Source organism: Argopecten irradians, chromosome 10, assembly GCF_041381155.1.
Source record: "Argopecten irradians isolate NY chromosome 10, Ai_NY, whole genome shotgun sequence".
In the NCBI taxonomy this organism is placed as follows: domain Eukaryota; kingdom Metazoa; phylum Mollusca; class Bivalvia; order Pectinida; family Pectinidae; genus Argopecten; species Argopecten irradians.
This window is the reverse complement of record NC_091143.1, coordinates 26,250,449-26,269,428: the sequence shown is the minus strand read 5'-3', so window position 1 is coordinate 26,269,428 and position 18,980 is coordinate 26,250,449. Positions and strand designations below refer to the sequence as shown.

Below are 18,980 nucleotides of genomic sequence, written 5' to 3'. Positions count from 1 at the left end.
TTTAAATTATATAATAACAAAAGTGAAGAAATCTTTTATAAGCCAATGAAAGAATATACCTAGCGATATTTCATTTAAAATCAAAAGATGAAAAGAATTGCTCCTTAACAAATCAAGCAAAATATGTTTACAACCAAAGGAATTTAAATCTATTCTCAATAAGAAATTGTTTTCTTTCCTTGATAAATGCTACTCTGTTATACACAGGGGGTGAAGAGTGATATTGGTTTAAAATGTTCGCAAAGTCCCTGTGATTCCATCATTGTTATGGATGATGGAAAAGTTCCATGTTTTTAAGTGATATCATTGTCTATATTTTAAGTTGTTTTACAATCATTGAAGCGAAGATGATTTGATGTAGTCGCGGGTAACGATGAGGCTTGCACCCTTTATCCAACGGCCTCCTCTGTGTGCTATGTTAAGTATGTGTGATTGTCTATGTTTTGGGAGGCTGCGGTATATTGGTATTGTTTCTCCGTACCTGCAAAAGGGGCGGATTTTTTTGTTCCTTTTTTGTATCCAAAGTGGTCAGTGTGTTTTATTGTTTTGCTAAAAAAAGGGGCTCGTGTGTCTTAGTTCACTTTGGTGTCTCCTTTTCTACAACATCCGATAATGGTGTTACTTGACCTTTTGACCTGACCTTTACCCTTTCATATGGAGTGACACGTTTTCATGTGTCTATCTGGTGTGTTTGTCACGTGTAGGCGTCGGACGGAATATTTATGACAGATGTTCTTCGTCAGAGTTGATAGTATTACAAATCATCGGGCAATGAATATGATGCAATTAGTTAATATTATGTATAATTATGCAATTAAAATTGTCATAATTAAATATTTGTATATGCATTAGTAATATCCTTGCCAACCATAAAATCTAGATACAAATAATTACGTAAGTTTCATAGTGGCACTACTTGGACATGTCTCGATGGGTCACAAATCCCCGACATCAGAAATATGGACTGCCTGCCTGTATCATGATGAAAAGATTTCTGAGGTTTGATGAGCCCTTCAGTGATCCAATATGGACAATTTAACTTTGTGAAGAAATAATTTATCTAGTGATATATCGAGTGGAATCTTGATACGTTTTCCTTGAATAGGGATATATATATATATATATATAAGAAATAAAAACAATAACGACTGACTAGTGAGCGCTTTCGCCCCATTCAAGGGAGCTCTTCAGACTGTTTATTAACAGATCAATTTCTATTATAGATATCTATATTGATGTAAGTTTAAACTATTACTTTTGCCACCATTGGAGAGAATTTATATAGGCTTTGCCTGTTATTAATCCATTTGACTTGTAACATCTTTGTCAATAAAATTTGTTGAAATGAAATGAAAAAAAAATATTAACAGATCTTTCAGTAGGTTCGAATTTGTCTCTTGTAATTAGTGTTAAGGAAACATTTTCAGTAACAAGATGTCAAATAGACATTGAAGTGCCTTGTATCATTAAACAATATTTGTTTGTCCTGGTGGGTTTACAGTTTATAATTTGATTTGACGGAAGCCATCAGAGCCTTGCATTAAATATGTGTTATTGCAGACAAAGTATTACTGTACGTACTAGTAGATATATACCTATGAATCAATGAATCACGTCATCGACTGTTGACCTGTCATGTGGGTCTCGTTCTAAGAGTTATCAAAGCTGATTGGCCATATATAATTCAGTCACGTGACATAAACGTTTAATAGTGAAATCATTAGTGGTAACCTGTGATCCAATTGTTACATGCTGATGAACCGAGCTGTACAGACGATAACGCTCCCCCACTTTGTTTGATCGTTAGCCGATGCGCTATCTGCATCCTGGAATTAAAGACATCGGAAGATTCGCCGGAAATCGCGTCTTTTGCATCGCCTAGCAACTCGCTGTTTCTAAGGAAGTCTGCTGGTTGACGTGCGTGATTTTACGCGAAACTATACGAGATTTTCTCATGGTTCTACGATCACACGGGATCGACTGTCAGACTCGGGGCGAACAACTAGACAATTGAGATGACACCCACCGACTTTAGTTCCGTTAGATCATTAAATATTTAATGTTATGTTCTCAATATCACTCGAGTTCTGACACATTCACTAACTTACAGTGATGTATGAAGACATTGCCATGAAATCTCTGTGACAGATCTCCACTGAGGCCAGATTCTGTGTAATATGATATTATATAGACAATGAAACATTCCATCCAATAATGTTTTAAATATTATATGAATTTAGGAAACATGGCATCACGCTTTAATACTATTTGAAATGTAGCGTAATTTTTCTTTGAGTTTGTGTATTTCATAGTTCCATCGTGGGATATAGAATAAAGCTAAGCTTAAGCTGAACGTTTTAATTGAACATAATGGAGCATGTCAATGTTTCTTTCAATACACCAATTGCATATAAGTTTTCTGCCTTACAATGTAGCTTATGTCATCAAACACAGTCATTCAACATTGAAAACATACACCGAACCTTATTTGCACGTCAAAATTTCATACGATATATGTAGGAGAGTTCAACTGAGTTTGGAATTCCTATATTAAAACAACCCAGATATTCGCTAATCGTAAAGTATTTTCTCTGTTGCTATTGATTTCACTGCAATGAAAACACCTTAACTTCAAAAGAACCGCAATGTATTAATAAATCATTTCTGTGAGGAGAAAAACGAGCTCTAGTCATGCTCGGATGTCGTTAGAACAGCAGAGGATTTAACACAGAGTGATGATGAAGTGATCCTGGTACAGTATCATGTCACGAGAAAACGTCCTCATACCGGGTACTGCTGCTCGACATGCGATTTTGTACTGTATGTATCCAAAATTAAATGAAAGGGCTGAACAGATCGAAGAATTCAGATAAGTAACGTAGATCTACGATCTATCTTTGTAGTTACTTATACATTTAAGCGCTCTGTTAAATAACATATACGAAATGGCAGCATTAGTACGTGATTAGGGTATCTTGAGATATGTTTTTCCACTCTCTGGTCACAAGTTCGGGCCAAAGTCTTGGACAGTTGTGATGTGTTTGGTTGTAGATTCTTTTTGTGTGGAACTCTAGCTCTTCTTCACCATAACATAGAACACTTTCTTAAACTATTACATTAAATGTCAATACGATCAACTTTGTCCCAATTTTCAAAATTTCAAAAATGCAATGGTACAGAATAGGAAAATGCCAAATACGATTAAATGTTACCTTTTGGATGTATTCAAGAAAGGAAAGCAAAAACAGGATAGAAGGCCTATCGAATTCCAACACATATTGCATGGCAAAACCAAAGGGACGCTTTTTAATTTTGTTCAGGTGTCAGACGTATTCTTAGCTTCATCTTCAATATACAAAACAGGAACAATGGTTATCTAGGGTATTTTTTAACGTCCAAGAACAAACCATCAAAGATAAATAACATGCCATTTATATCATGAAACTATTAGTACTGGATGAAGTGTGAAAGGAAGGTTACCGTCTTTCAATTCTAGAAGGACCAGCGAACTCTGGGTATTTTGAGTTGTAAGCTAGCTTACAAAAATGTATAAACAAACGGATAATGATTTTAAAATAGTTGATTCGGCATGAATTTTGTATTTTGGTTTAAGAACAAAAGGACAAATTTTGGACGGATTGTCTTTTGCATCATGCACTGCATTTGTTTGTTCTTAGTTAAAGTAATATATGGCAAATCACTTCGAAATATTTGTGTGCAGAGAAAGTCTAAATCAGTTCGACAAAAAGAAATATCGCCGTGTTCTCACCTAAATGACCCGGGTGGCGTTCTAGTGATATCATGGCGAACATCTTCAATCGTCAGGATAAGGAAGGTTTGCATGATAACATGCGATGTAAGATATATACAGAGACACACCTGCATTACGTACCTACCTACCACACGTAAGGAAGGCCAACCACACACCGAACAATATCAGAACTATCAAATCCTCACACGGATAGACGCTCAACAAAGACACAGGAATTAGATAATTACAGTTTTTATTTGAACTTGTCTTGACACCTACAAGCCATTTTAGACGTTTGGGGTCCAAATGAAGATAGTGTTTTCTATTTATATCTCCACGTGTTTTTGCATTTGAATCTGGATGGCAAGGTCGCCCTGACGAAATATCTACTTCTAGGTTGTTTTGGTCGAGTCGTAAACATATTTAAGTCGATTCACAAGAGTATGGGTACACAAAACGTTAAAATGATACATTCAGGCGAACAGATGAATGTATCCATTGCCATAGATTCCTTTGATCCTGACAGCAAATTGTAACATTACATTTTGACAAATAGATATTAGGTTGCATTGTTCGGAACTCCTTTGTTCATGACACAATGTAAACAGTCCCAGTAGGAACAGTTACCTATCGGAAGGTCAAGGTCAAATGTAATTCAGACTACCAGACAATCTGAATAAAATTCAGATTTTTTTTCACAATACAAATATTTCATTAATCCATATTCTTATTCCATTCCGCTATACATGGATACTTAACCATAACTTAGATTTCTGATAACCTTGACCTTTGCACCTTCTGTACCTCACACATTTTGGTGATGTCACGACCCTTAATGACCGTTGTTGTCGATGGATCAAAACAATCAATCAAACAAACAAATAAGCTATGTAACATTAAGACGGGAAACTTATTGACTTTTCTGCAGACCCCAAAATTCACTCACAGGTAGTAATAATATTTGATTGGCCAGTCAAATGTCATTAACAAAAAATTGATCTTACTTCTTATTGGTGTACAACGTGTGTGAAAAAGGATATTAAGTTTAATCAGGATGAGATCCAAAGATTCCAATGTTGATTATAGCGAAAAGCAATATGATATTGACATCATGAAAATATGGAAAGTAAAATGAAAAATAAAGTCTTTTATGAGACAGATGAAACTGTACAACTTGTTCAGACATCAAATTTCTTTCCTGAAGGACTCTATAAAAAACATTCAACTGGAACATATCTGAGTCTAAGATCATATGGACATCTGAACAGAAATAATACACATATAATACTATTGTTATTTTTGAAACACACACATACATATCATAACAATACAATTATGTTATTAATTAATATCTAGCCGTAAAATTATGAAACTAACTTTTATCAATTCATTTTCTTAAAATTTACTAAAAATTGACAACACCGTTTTTATAGTATAAATTGACAACTAGGGATGGGGAGACAGGGACAGCAATGGTAGAACACACATTAGGTGTATTCAATGTCGAGTCATTCCTATTGAATAAAATAGGTGCTGGAAGAACAAATACCCTACCGATGGACAATAAACGGCAATAAATAAAACGTTATCACAACAAATGGCTACTTCTTATATTACAAACAACTGCAGCACCCGTCACGTGACTAGCCGTCGACTTGTTAGCTTAATTGTTCGAGTGTTGACTCTATTTTTGATGCCACCGTTTGGACAGGTATCTACATTGATTTGATAATGACTTATTATCGAATCGAGAACATGAAGATAAACTGCTATTATGTCAATAAATTATTATTAAAGGAACTTTTGCTTTTCTTTTTCCGAGAACGTTAAGATGACTGCTTTCAAATTATAATTACGGTGATATTTGAAATGAGTGTAACTATATGCACATAATTTTGTCGTAAACATGAAAACTGTCCAAACATTTGACAGTCGGGTAGGGAGTGTGTGGCTACATCACACATTGTCCTGTTTACGTATGCACATAAAAAATATCGCTAATTTGCTACAAAGCATATTAGTTTCTGTGTACAAAGCGGAGTCTAATGTTTGTCCGGTTTTTATTTTAGACTAATGTAGCCCAGCATTGCACATATCTGTAATATGGTGTCCATTTAGTTTGATGTATTTGCTTTATCAGTGGAAAAATCAAACATTTGAAAATTCGTTAAATGAATTTTTACATTTTAATTTCCGGGAACAGGTGATGTTGACACGCTGCTGTTTTAATTAAAATCGTGACGAAACTTAAAATACCAACACAATACACAACCACCTGATCACTCTGTTACATCCGGTAGCTTTATGATCATCCAATAAGAAGGCTTCAAAAGATTGTAAAAGATGATCCACCGCTGACAGAGCATAAATGATGTTCATTAGTTGAACAATAATTGGTGTTTGATCATGTATATATATATCTAATTAACACAAAAAATGATATAAAATACTTTATTTCGCCTTTGGTGCATGCGCAATCAGTTCTTCATTCCAAATAGGACCAATAGGAATTTTTTCGGGATGCAATTAATGATTTTTCATATTTTTAACTTGAAGTAAAATTAGAAGCTCTAACTTTTCAATGTTGGTAATGGTGTAAAGTAAGTATTTTTTGTAACTGAAGAAAAATACTAAAACGTCTGCTCCTGTTTTTGATAGTGAAAAAATACCATTTGTCGGCGGTAAAGCATCTTTAAAATGATTTTTTCTCAATAAACTTGTATATATGATTTTATCAGAGTTCATATTGATTTTGTAAATGCAAGATTTTACTGGAAAAAAAACCACGTTTGTTTCCGTTTTTACGAGTATTCTCTTCGGTTTGGCGGATTTTGCTTGGCGGTTAAAATAGTTTGACCATTGCTTTGTCGGTAATTTATTTCGCACATGATTTTATTTAGATCGCCAATCTATACTTTCAAATCTATACTTTTATTTTGTTCAGGTGTACCCTACAAACTATTATAAACAAATCATATCTGTTACATGCATTGAATTTTGGCACCTAAATAACGGCCAAAACAACGTCACCATTGTTCTGTGGCTATATGTCGACACTTTCACACACAAAATGAACACAAAATCGTTACATAACGAGAATCAACATCAGTTCATCGAGTATGATAAATGATAATGATATATCATAGAGTTTGGGTTTATGTTTGAAATAACGATACGGCCGCCACGTTTCCCAACATTCCGTGTATCTCGTGGCTTCGGGGCCAGCATCCGTGTACATTGCTACCATTGTTTCATATTGACGTAAAAACTATTCCGAGTCAAACAGATATTAACCTTTTCTCAGTCGTCCCACAGTCTAATTACAGACGCAATTAGTTCTAATTCACACGTCACCCATAATTACCATGTCTACAGCATGATAAGGTCGGGGTTCAAATTAAAAGCATTTTAAAACAGACATTATACACAAGCCGTTGTCAGGGAGAGCCGTAATAGTGAGGGTGAGAAAGAAATAATGACAGCTCCCAAACTGTGTGAAATGTTACACCGTTATCAGGCGTTTTAAATCGTTCTAATATCGTTATAATTTACTTAGATATGTATAACCTATATCAACAGTATTGTAAGTGCCTGTGAAATGATAGTTTCCATGTCAATAGCGAGTGCACCAAATAAACCGCTGTGGATTTCCAAGTGCACTAACATATTCCATGGAATTTATTGCTTTTTAAATGTGAAACATATTTTCATTAAACTGACATATTTCAACTCCGCCTGCCAAAATGACATAAAAATTTCAACCCGAGTTTCCTCTCATTCTGACACCAGATTTAAACATTTTATCGAAGTGGTGTGTATAGCAATAGCAAACCAAAACAACCCGATATACATACGTAGGTATGCCATCCTCGACACTCCAGGGACCACGTCAGTGATAGTAACCACTGGAGTATCGAGGATGAGTAAATGTACGATAGACAAATACGTGTCTAAGTAATACTAAAGTAGTTGGAAATCGAGACCAAAAATAATTTCAAACAAGCTTGATTCCAAAGTTGCATTATCTAAACAAGTCCCCTTATTCAGGGTAAAGTAAAAAGTTATCACAAACAGCAATGTGATCTGGGTTTGAGGTGCGAGAGACTCGTATAACACTGAAGTGGCGGACACTTGGAAGTCTCATACCTCCCAATGATATCTCGCCAGATCGTTATTTTAAAAACGGAACTCTTTTATATGTGTGGCGGTAATAAAACCGGGTGTCTTTCTTCTAATCATTAGCTGAAGTAACAAGGGCCTTTTACGATCTAACAGGTACTTATAGGACATAAATGAGAAGGCAATTCTCCTTTTAAAGAAGGGGTACTTATTGAAATCTGTCGACACTTAAAGGGAGAAAAATACAAAGTGATGCGGGACCCCAATTAAATATCAATCAAAGCGCCTAAACGACAAGGTTATGGGGTCGACGTCTCTGAGACGCAATAAAATGCAAACCACGTGACCACAACGTTGATATTTGAGAACACCTGCAAAAGGTAAGGTAATATAGTATATACCTGGGGAACCTTTAATTAGCTTTTACGTAAAATTCTTTGAGTATGATAGTTTTTGTCACTTTTTACGGTGTCATTTTTCAAATTGTATTGGTCTACAAAAAAACGAAAAAATTTGTGGTTATTGAATTCGATGATAAATGTTGCACATTTTTATTAAACGAAATTTGATTTGAGTTTGTCCATCCCGGTTGATGTTGTTTTATTTCTTTTACCACATTTACCGTTACATGTGCGATTGTGGAAAAAAAAAACAATGGTCTGTATCTTCACATGAAAGGAAGTATGATTGGCGAAACATGAAATACATATTAAAGTCTACTGTAGCTACATCATGTACAAACGTGTTTCCGCACCGTCGTAGATGAATACGGCCAACTTGTATCATTAAAAACGCTTCACCGCTGACCAGAAGTATTTTTCTCTACCAAAAACAGGAGCAGACGAATAAGCATTTTTCTTCAGTAACACATCTTACATCACTACGATCATCGAAAAGTTTGAGCTTCTCATTTTACTTAAGATAAAGATATTAAAAAGTATTAATTGCGTTTCGAAAAAGTCCACGGCACTATGTACTATATGGAATAAAGGACTGATTCCACATTCACCAAAAGCAAAATGAATAATATTATATAATTCTTTGAGTTAATGAGACATACATTTACGTGAGTAGACACCTATTATGCTCTGTCGACGGTGGAGCATCATGCAAGCCTCGCCCCGATTTTACATTTTCCTCATTACCGATCTTCACCGCCAGCCGTTACTACACGGATGTTACTTGTCCCTCTTTGTTTATGTTTACCACTTTTCTAATTCTCTTTGATGGGAGGAAGATTTTCAATTTCCCTGGGTCACACATACCGTGTGAAAAATATACCAACTGACACTTAGTTAAACATTTTTATAAGCTACAATTACATCGGAAGCAGTCTGAGAGGGAGCGAGAAGGCGTTTTACTAAGGTTTCATACAAGATGTAAAACTCGTCGGAATTTAAATTGAAACCTCACAAGCCTGGTAATTACATTGGAACGGGATAAGGTTTAGGTTTGTATGTTAAATTTGACATAAATCAAGAACTTGGAGTTGAATCACATGTCGCGGTCTTTAAGCCTTCCACCTGTCTGCTCTGCCTTGATCACCAACACGTTTGCTTTCTCTATATATATACATCCCTGGTATTCAAACAAAACAAAGATATTGATTTTCAAAAGTGAGTAATAGACCACCAATATATATACATGTATCCACGGGACGTATGGCGTAATTTTGGGTAAAAAAGTATTTTAAACAACTATAAGACGCCTGTCTACACTTTAGCGCTAGTTGTAATCCAGGAAGACGCTTTGATGCGCAGATGTGCAGACAAACGTCCGATGATTTCCAAACCGGAAGCGGAAGTTACTTTTTATCCATGACTGCATGATTAAAACGTAAATCAGTACTGAGACCCAAGTACAATATGTATAACGTACGAGTGCATAGCAACACGTAGGGTGTTTACCAAAGGGATATTTTATACGTAGGGGTATTCGGACTGTACTACGAATGAAACAGCAGAGCCGTCTTTTTAAGGGTCATACATATTTCATCTGCATCCATTGATAAAAACGGAGAAGAGATTCAAGGTGGCCAACAATAACAACCATTTTGAATTTTAGTTGACACGGACGCTTGAAATACATCTCGGAACAGAACCATTAGTAGCCGTAGCTATAATAGATCTAGAAGTGATGTAGTCAATGATTAATGTTGAATAATGACAATGGCAACATTAGAACAAGAAACAAGGGAACGTTCGTTATTTTGCTCAATTTCGCTTTTTCTTTGTTTAACTGAAAAAAAGAACGCGAGACAGCAAGAGATAGAAAGGAAATATCACATTTTCTTGACTCAGAAATATAAAATGTTAAAGTTTTTAAGTTACGTGCCCCTTACTTTATTATCTATACCACAGGTGTCGTTGTTTTACTCACTTCCGCCCTTGATTCAAGTGCTTTGACGTCACACACAGCATATAATGGCATTACCTTTAGATGATGGAAGTCATTAGACGATTTTTCTGCTTTTATTTCTTTAAAGATGAAAGATTTCCAAAGCGTTCACACTTTATTACATGTACATAACTTAACCAACACCGACAGGTGAGGAGGGCGGCGTGCGGTAACAGACGCTTCAGTTAAATCAAAACGATATGTAACTTGTACATTACATATGTCGGCATGAAGTAGAATCACTGTGCTTCCTTGTAAAACATGCCATACGACTTACATACGGTTCTCATATTTCCATTACTAACAGCGGTTAACAAGAATTAATTATCGCCTTCAAAAGACTACAGCTGACTTCACCAACAGCCAACATCTTGAGATGAAAATTAATGTATAAGTTTGAATTCTTACAATAATCGTAATGAAAAAATGAAAATTAGTATACTTATAGTGTGTATTGGTGAACAACTAACATGGTCCTCATATAGACGTTTTACCTTTTGCTTGAAAGTAATGCTTAAAACCAGTGTTAGATCTCCATTTAACATGAAATCAACGTCGAGTGTCACAAAGTCTGCCACGAAGGGCACATATATAGTAGATAGAAAACATTAGAATTTCTTTCGCAATGGCCATGTACGTCATGAATGTCTTGGAGCATACTCGATACTCCAGGAATTACTTTCACAGTCGTGCATATAACGACAGTGAAATTAGCCCCTGGAGTATCGAGGAAGGTTATGGGGCTGTGATTGCACAAGCTCTAGATCTTAAACCACGTGTGGCATTAACTTACTGTTCTCTTGTTTTCTTCGGATACTCTGACTTTCCCCTACCTAACATTATTTCAGTAAGAGACCGTTCTAGTTTATAGTCTCCTTCGATAATAATGGAAGATTGCCAAATCCAAAAGTCACAAACACAACAGCCTAGACCAGCACGTTGCTCAGTTAGTGCCAGTGTAAAACCGATACATAGAAATTAGCTCGGTCATCATACTTACAGAATATTATTGTGTGTATAATAGGTCGTTTTTTATAGTATAACGCGTCATTGTAATCGGTACGTTGTGTACAAGTGATAATGAATAATACTTGGCATGTCCGATTTTTAATTGTAACTTGGATGTACGTTTAAACCCCATATAACTAATTTATGGAACAATTTAGTGTTTATTGTTATATAGAAATGATATCAAAATTACTTTGTTGATCCGTCAACACTACCGCTTCCAAAGATAAAATCAACGTTACACCTTACAGTGAGAAAGTTGGCCGACCAATTAGTTTCTGCCGAGATATCATCAAGGCAACATTCAATATGGTGGTAGACTTGGCCTAACCCTTCTCACCTTTCTCGCGCATGACTGCGCATGCACTGTAAAGTCGTCAAATTTATACGACAAATAATTACAAAAACACGAAGAAGGTTCAGCGATTTTTATATCCCTCAACTTGATGTAAGAATCGAATTTCTTACCAGACGAGACCTTTGGAACATTGAAATTTGATATCAACTGCGAATTTGATCAGGTAGAATGCACGAAGCATTATATAACAACAAAAGACTTGATTCAAGTGGGGCTCCCTTCACACACTTCTCTATAATATATACGAGCGGGGGCCTCTTTGGAAATGATCGCGTCAATTGAAAAAATGGAAATCAGTTTGGAAGCAGAAAGCGTAAAATCATCAACCTTGTTTGTTACACAGCGTGATAGTGGCTGGCCGTCAAAGACACCTTAGAGGTATTCAGAATAACACGTCAATATATACAGTAAATGTCTATACCAAGGAAATGCTGTGACACATTGAGAAGTCTATGTATAACGACTATATATACAATTAATTAGAGAATGCAAATAAAAAAATCAACGCGGCAGTATTTTTATAAAACAATATATACGCTTAGTTTTTTTTAACCCATCTAAATATTAAAAGACTCTTTCATGTGTGGATATGAAGGATAGGGATATTCTACCCGAGGGTCACAAAATGTAGTAAAAGCCGAGGCTTGACGAGGGTTTTGAAACATTTTGTGATCCCGAGGGTAGAATATCCCTATCCTTTATATCCACTTATGAAAGAGTATTTTCTTTCATACCTACAACTATGATATCAAGCCATTATGATATAAATTCGAAGAAATACACGGCTAAAAGTAAAATTTTTCATTATGTGATATTTTCAACAAAAATTCCATTGTTTGCATCTTAATAGTAAAACCCAGTTTGTGAGAAAAAATGTTAAAATTCTACCGAGGAAATAGAAATTTTGTTGACGCCGTGACGTCACCTGGCTTTATTGCATGGTAGCCATGCAATACAGCCTCAGTATTACACCCATAGGTATGAAAGAATTTTTTTATGTCACAACACAGATTTATGCGCAGCTTGTAAAAATTATCACTTTTGGAAATTTTCTCTCGTAAGTCCTTAATGACTATGATAACAGGTCTATCAATTATCATAACCGATTTATATTTCAATATTTTAGAAATTTATCATGGTCGTGTCATTTTGAAAGCTTGAAAACAAAGGACTCTACTCGAACTCATGTTCAATAAATGGAAGACCAGCGGTGTAACATACTGACAGACAAATACGGTACCATCTCAGCTTTAACAAATCATTATCAATACAAGGGAGGCAACCTATACTCGCAAAAAATATCAGTAATTTTGTGAATAATAAAATGTAATATAAATGGAGAAAATTTTAAAAATAATCACATTCGGTTGTCTTTTGATATATAGTATAGGAAAGAGACGATTTGAAGCAGAACTTATCTTTAAAATATTGGAAATCGAATTCACTCTGACTGTAGCTATAGTCTGTCGGAGATGTATTCAACGGTATGCATGTTATTTGTGTCTCGCCTTTAACTTCCCGTATTACATAGTGTAAATATTTCAAGAGAAAAAGTCGGTAAAATATACGTTTTAGCCCTACTGTAGACATAGCAATGGCCGATTCTGCGTCCCCTAATACCCACGTGAGACATGACACAATCTGATTTGCTATTCTATCTCGCGTGTATTTCTCAGACCTATTCATCAGCTTGTTGCTATACAGCCTTGATCTCTCCTGCCACGATCTCTCCCACTGCTCCTTTGTCTCTGTCTACTGAAGACAAAAATCTATTTTCTTGTGAAATTTTTTTTCTCAAAATGTAAAATTGGCACCAGTTGATTTGACTGACAGCACAGTACCATCCCCTAAATTCGTTTGTCTAGAATGTTCCACTCCAAACAATAGATTGTCGTGTATAGAAACAGTTTCAGTAGCGACTTACTGTTCACTCATGGTAGGATTAGTGACTTTGTTATATAACCATGTATTACCATCAAACAGAATAAAAATGATGCATAACAAAATGTAATGAATGCAAAATGAATATATATTAATATTTTTATTTATCTACATATTTATTTTCATTGATTTTAATGATATTTAAAGTTAAATACACGAAGACAAAAATGGCCCGTGTCTGTGTAAGGAATTCAGACATAACAAACATACTCTGAAGATTGAAAGTAAACATACATAATCTGCACACAAATCAAAACCACAAAATATCCTAGAAAAAAATAGATCAGAAGATTTGTTTATGTTTAAATTACTCTAAAAAAGAGTCTAGAAAAGGGATATTAATGGGCTTCCGTCGTTTTCTGATAGCCCGTATATAGTTACGGAAATGTATTTCTGACATTTCGTTTGTTATTACTTCCATGTTTTGTTACATTATGATTTGGGCTGCTAGACTTCCATGTTTTGTTACATTATGATTTGGGCTGCTAGACTTCCATGTTTTGTTACATTATGATTTGGGCTGCTAGACTTCCATGTTTTGTTACATTATGATTTGGGCTGCTAGACTTCCATGTTTTGTTACATTATGATTTGGGCTGCTAGACTTCCATGTTTTGTTACATTATGATTTGGGCTGCTAGACTTCCATGTTTTGTTACATTATGATTTGGGCTGCTAGACTTCCATGTTTTGTTACATTATGATTTGGGCTGCTAGACTTCCATGTTTTGTTACATTATGATTTGGGCTGCTAGACTTCCATGTTTTGTTACATTATGATTTGGGCTGCTAGACTTCCATGTTTTGTTACATTATGATTTGCGCTGCTAGACTTCCAGTTTTGTTACATTATGATTGGGCTGCTAGACTTCCATGTTTTGTTACATTATGATTTGGGCTGCTAGACTTCCATGTTTTGTTACATTATGATTTGGGCTGCTAGACTTCCATGTTTTGTTACATTATGATTTGGGCTGCTAGACTTCCATGTTTTGTTACATTATGATTTGCGCTGCTAGACTTCCATGTTTTGTTCCATTATGATTTGGGCTGCTAGACTTCCATCGTTTTGTTTGGCCACAGTTGTTTCTTAACACAATTTTTGACGTTTTGATTGCTGTTGCCTATAGGTTCCATTATTTTTCTGACAATTTTGTAATATTTTGACTTTTTCTTGGCTTCCATTGTTTTGTGATAATATTGCTGTTATTTCTAGGCCTCCGTAGTTTTGTGAGGTTGTGGCTGCTATTGCTAGTCCTCCGTAGTTATGTGAGGTTGTGGCTGTTATTGCTAGTCCTCCGTAGTTTTGTGAGGTTGTGGCTGTTATTGCTAGTCCTCGTACCGTAGTTTTGTGAGGTTGTGGCTGCTATTGCTAGTCCTCCGTAGTTTTGTGAGGTTGTGGCTGCTATTGCTAGTCCTCCGTAGTTTTGTGAGGTTGTGGCTGTTATTGCAAGTCCTCCCTAGTTTTGTGAGTTTGTGGCTGTTATTGCTAGTCCTCCGTAGTTTTGTGAGTTTGTGGCTGTTATTGCAAGTCCTCCGTAGTTTTGTGAGTTTGTGGCTGTTATTGCTAGTCCTCCGTAGTTATGTGAGGTTGTGGCTGCTATTGCTAGTCCTCCGTAGTTTTGTGAGGTTGTGACTGTTATTGCTAGTCCTCCGTAGTATTGTGAGGTTGTGGCTGCTATTGCTAGTCCTCTGTAATTTTGTGAGGTTGTGGCTGCTGTTGCTAGTCCTCCGTAGTATTGTGAGGTTGTGGCTGCCATTGCTAGTCCTCCATAGTTTTTTAAGGTTGTGGCTGCTATTGCTAGTCCTCCGTAGTTTTGTGAGGTTGTGACTGCTATTGCCAGGCCTTCGTAGTTTTGGTGAGTTTGTGACTGTTATTGCCAGGCCTCCGTAGTTTTGTGTGGTTGTGACTGCTATTGTCAGGCCTCCGTAGTTTTGTGAGGTCGTGACTGTTATTGCCAGGCCTCCATAGTTTTGTGAGGTTGTGGCTGCTATTGCTAGTCCTCCGTAGTTTTGTGAGGTTGTGGCTGTTATTGCTAGGCCTCCGTAGTTTTGTGAGGTTGTGGCTGCTATTGCTAGACCTCCGTAGTTTTGTGAGGTTGTGGCTGCTATTGCTAGTCCTCCGTAGTTTTGTGAGGTTGTGGCTGCTATTGCTAGTCCTCCGTAGTTTTGTGAGGTTGTGACTGTTATTGCTAGTCCTCCGTAGTTTTGTGAGGTTGTGGCTGCTATTGCTAGTCCTCCGTAGTTTTGTGAGGTTGTGGCTGCTATTGCTAGTCCTCCGTAGTTTTGTGAGGTTGTGGCTGCTATTGCTAGTCCTCCGTAGTTTTGTGAGGTTGTGACTGTTATTGCTAGTCCTCCGTAGTTTTGTGTGGTTGTGGCTGCTATTGCTAGTCCTCCGTAGTTTTGTGTGGTTTTGGCTGCTATTGCCAGGCCTCCGTAGTTTTGTGAGGTTGTGGCTGCTATTGCTAGTCCTCCGTAGTTTTTTGAGGTTGTGGCTGCTATTGCAAGTCCTCCGTAGTTTTGTGAGATTGTGACTGTTATTGTTAGTCCTCGTTAGTTTTGTGTGGTTGTGGCTGCTATTGCCAGGCCTCCGTAGTTTTGTGAGGTTGTGGCTGCTATTGCTAGTCCTCCGTAGTTTTGTGATGTTGTGACTGTTATTGCTAGTCCTCCGTAGTTTTGTGTGGTTGTGGCTCCTATTGCCAGGCCTCCGTAGTTTTGTGAGGTTGTGGCTGCTATTGCTAGTCCTCCGTAGTTTTGTGAGGTTGTGGCTGCTATTGCTAGTCCTCCGTAGTTTTGTGTGGTTGTTGCTCTTATTGCCAGGCCTCCGTAGTTTTGTGTGGTTGTGGCCGTTATTGCTATTCCTCCGTTGTTTTGTGTGGTTGTTGCTCTTATTGCCAGGCCTCCGTAGTTTTGTGTGGTTGTGACTGTTATTGCTAGGCCTCCGTAGTTTTGTGTGGTTGTGACTCTTATGCTAGGTCTCCGTAGTTTTGTGTGGTTGTGACTGTTATTGCTATTCCTCCGTTGTTTTGTGTGGTGCTAGGTCTCCGTAGTTTTGTGTGGTTGTGACTGTTATTGCTAGGCCTCCGTAGTTTTGTGAGTTTGTGACTGTTATTACTAGGTCTCCGTAGTTTTGTGAGGTTGTGACTGTTATTGCTAGGTCTCCGTAGTTTTGTAAGTTTGTGGCTGTTAGTGCCAGGCCTCCGTAGTTTTGTGTGGTTGTTGCTCTTATTGCCAGGCCTCCGTAGTTTTGTGTGGTTGTGACTGTTATTGCTATTCCTCCGTAGTTTTGTGTGGTTGTTGCTCTTATTGCCAGGCCTCCGTAGTTTTGTGTGGTTGTGACTGTTATTGCTAGGTCTCCGTAGTTTTGTGAGTTTGTGACTGTTATTGCTATTCCTCCGTTGCTTTGTGTGGCGCTAGGCCTCCGTAGTTTTGTGAGGTTGTGACTGTTATTTCTTGGCCTCCGTAGTTTTGTGGCTGCCTTTGTTGCGTGTGTTGAGGGTTTTCCAGGACATGACAATCTGTGGATTCCCTGGAATATCATCAGTCCTGTAAATAACAATGTGTTCGGGACGGGAGAAGGGGCGATGGAAACACAGGCTAGATAATTTGCACTAGCGAGCGCAGCTCCATACGGCGCTTAGGACGAAATGGCGACGCCATGGCATTCGAAATTGCTAGGGCCAACATTTCAGGAATATTTTCTCCGACACCCTTCAAATGCAAAAACAATATTTTATGGATTTTTTGGTCCACATATAAAGCACAATCAGCAGATCACACGAGAAGTGTTTTAATGAACATATAACACATATTTGTATCACTCAAATAAAGGAAGATTACAATGAATTATCAAAAATGAACTACATTAATAATTTGTTTTCGAAATTTGAAAATGTGTCTTTTTCGATGAATAAATTATACCTGGTTCTCAGAATGTCTTAATATTCTCGTTTTCAGCCTTTTTTTATTTTTAATTTACAATGAACCTTAATCATCCCATCCAACCAAAGTGATTTTACACCAATGTGGTCAATGTTGTACTTGATGCTCGACTATGTCAATGTCATTGCTCGCGTGTCATTTCCTTTCTCTCTTAACGAAAAAGATAACTATGCATCTGCAGTCTTCGGTTTTCCTGAATTCAAACCGAGATTTACAAATAACTATTTGAATTTCGCATAGACTAGATACCTCAGTACTAATTCTCTCTGCTAGGCAACGATCATAAATATCTGAAGCCCAGCGTAGAGTACGGGGAAAACAGCAGACATTCCCGTACACATTTCGCAATTTGTCAATTTAAAAGTTGGGACTGAAGGAAATCTCAACCGAAAGTTGGGACTAAAGGAACTCTCTCCAAACAGTTTGGACAATTTCTCCCAGGGTTCATTGCAGTCCCTACGATTTCAATCTCTCCCAGGGTTCATTGCAGTCCCTAAAATTTCAAAGTGAAATTGTAGGGACTGCAATGAACACTGGGAGAGAGTGTCCAAACTGAGAGTTCCTTTAGTCCCAACTTTCGGTGATTGTGACGTCATACTTATAAAAATATGACATCGCCATGACCGGAGAATGTGATTAGTCATACCCAAAAGTCGTTATTTTACATTTTGTTTTACAATTGCTGTATTACGTCGTCGTGCCAGTCCTTGATAATCTGATGTCCATTTCCTTTTTATCATGCACCAAATAATGGGGAATCTGCAAAACCGGGGGAAAAGGCCTGGGCATACAGTCTAATCGATTGAATGAGGGTAAATGCCAACAAACGTATCCGCCATTATTCTTTGACAATTTAACATATATGACAAACTAGGACAAAATCGAATGGTTTTTTTTCCAAATTGACAGAGACAACACTTAACGTCAAGTATACATGATAGATATAAATACATCTTTTCATATGGTATATGTTGGGGCGGACATCACGCGCAGTGGAAACGCTTGCTTGATTGGCCGATTGTCGCTGGGACCCGTAATCAATTTCCCGGGTATCACTTGGTGACACGATTTGGCAGAACTTAAGACGCGAAAATATGTCACGGTATTTAATGACAAGATATAACCCGTCGGGCCATCCATCATGGCGACACCGAACCCGCGTAGGGGGAGTAACTTGGTGAACATCAGCCGATTTCGGGTCCGGTAAAATTACACATCTGTATGTTATTTATACTAGAGGGTTAGAAAAGTCTACACAAAAATGGCTGCCTGACGGTATTGTTTAAAGTGGTATCATTTCGGCGTCAAATAGCACTTCCGGTTCCGTTTCCAAACCATAGCAAAAGGCGAACGTATCGCAGAGGTTTCACAATATTACGTCACACCTTTTTTACTATACATGACGCCAAGCTACAATTTGATTCGTTGTAGAGAACGAGATGTATATAAATATTCAGTCATCGT

General features: G+C 37.1%; 1 protein-coding gene across 1 annotated transcript; it reads right to left on the bottom strand.

Annotated features, from left to right (window-relative positions):
• Positions 1-15,155: 15,155 nt before the first annotated feature.
• On the bottom strand, positions 15,156-17,115 carry LOC138332632 (nuclear pore complex protein Nup98-Nup96-like). Its single transcript, XM_069280634.1, has 3 exons — positions 16,690-17,115; positions 16,163-16,610; positions 15,156-16,108 (listed from the first exon to the last, which is right to left on the bottom strand). The coding sequence occupies exons 1-3, from the start codon at positions 17,113-17,115 to the stop codon at positions 15,156-15,158; spliced, it is 1,827 nt and encodes a 608-aa protein (XP_069136735.1).
• Between the last annotated feature and the right edge of the window lie 1,865 nt (positions 17,116-18,980).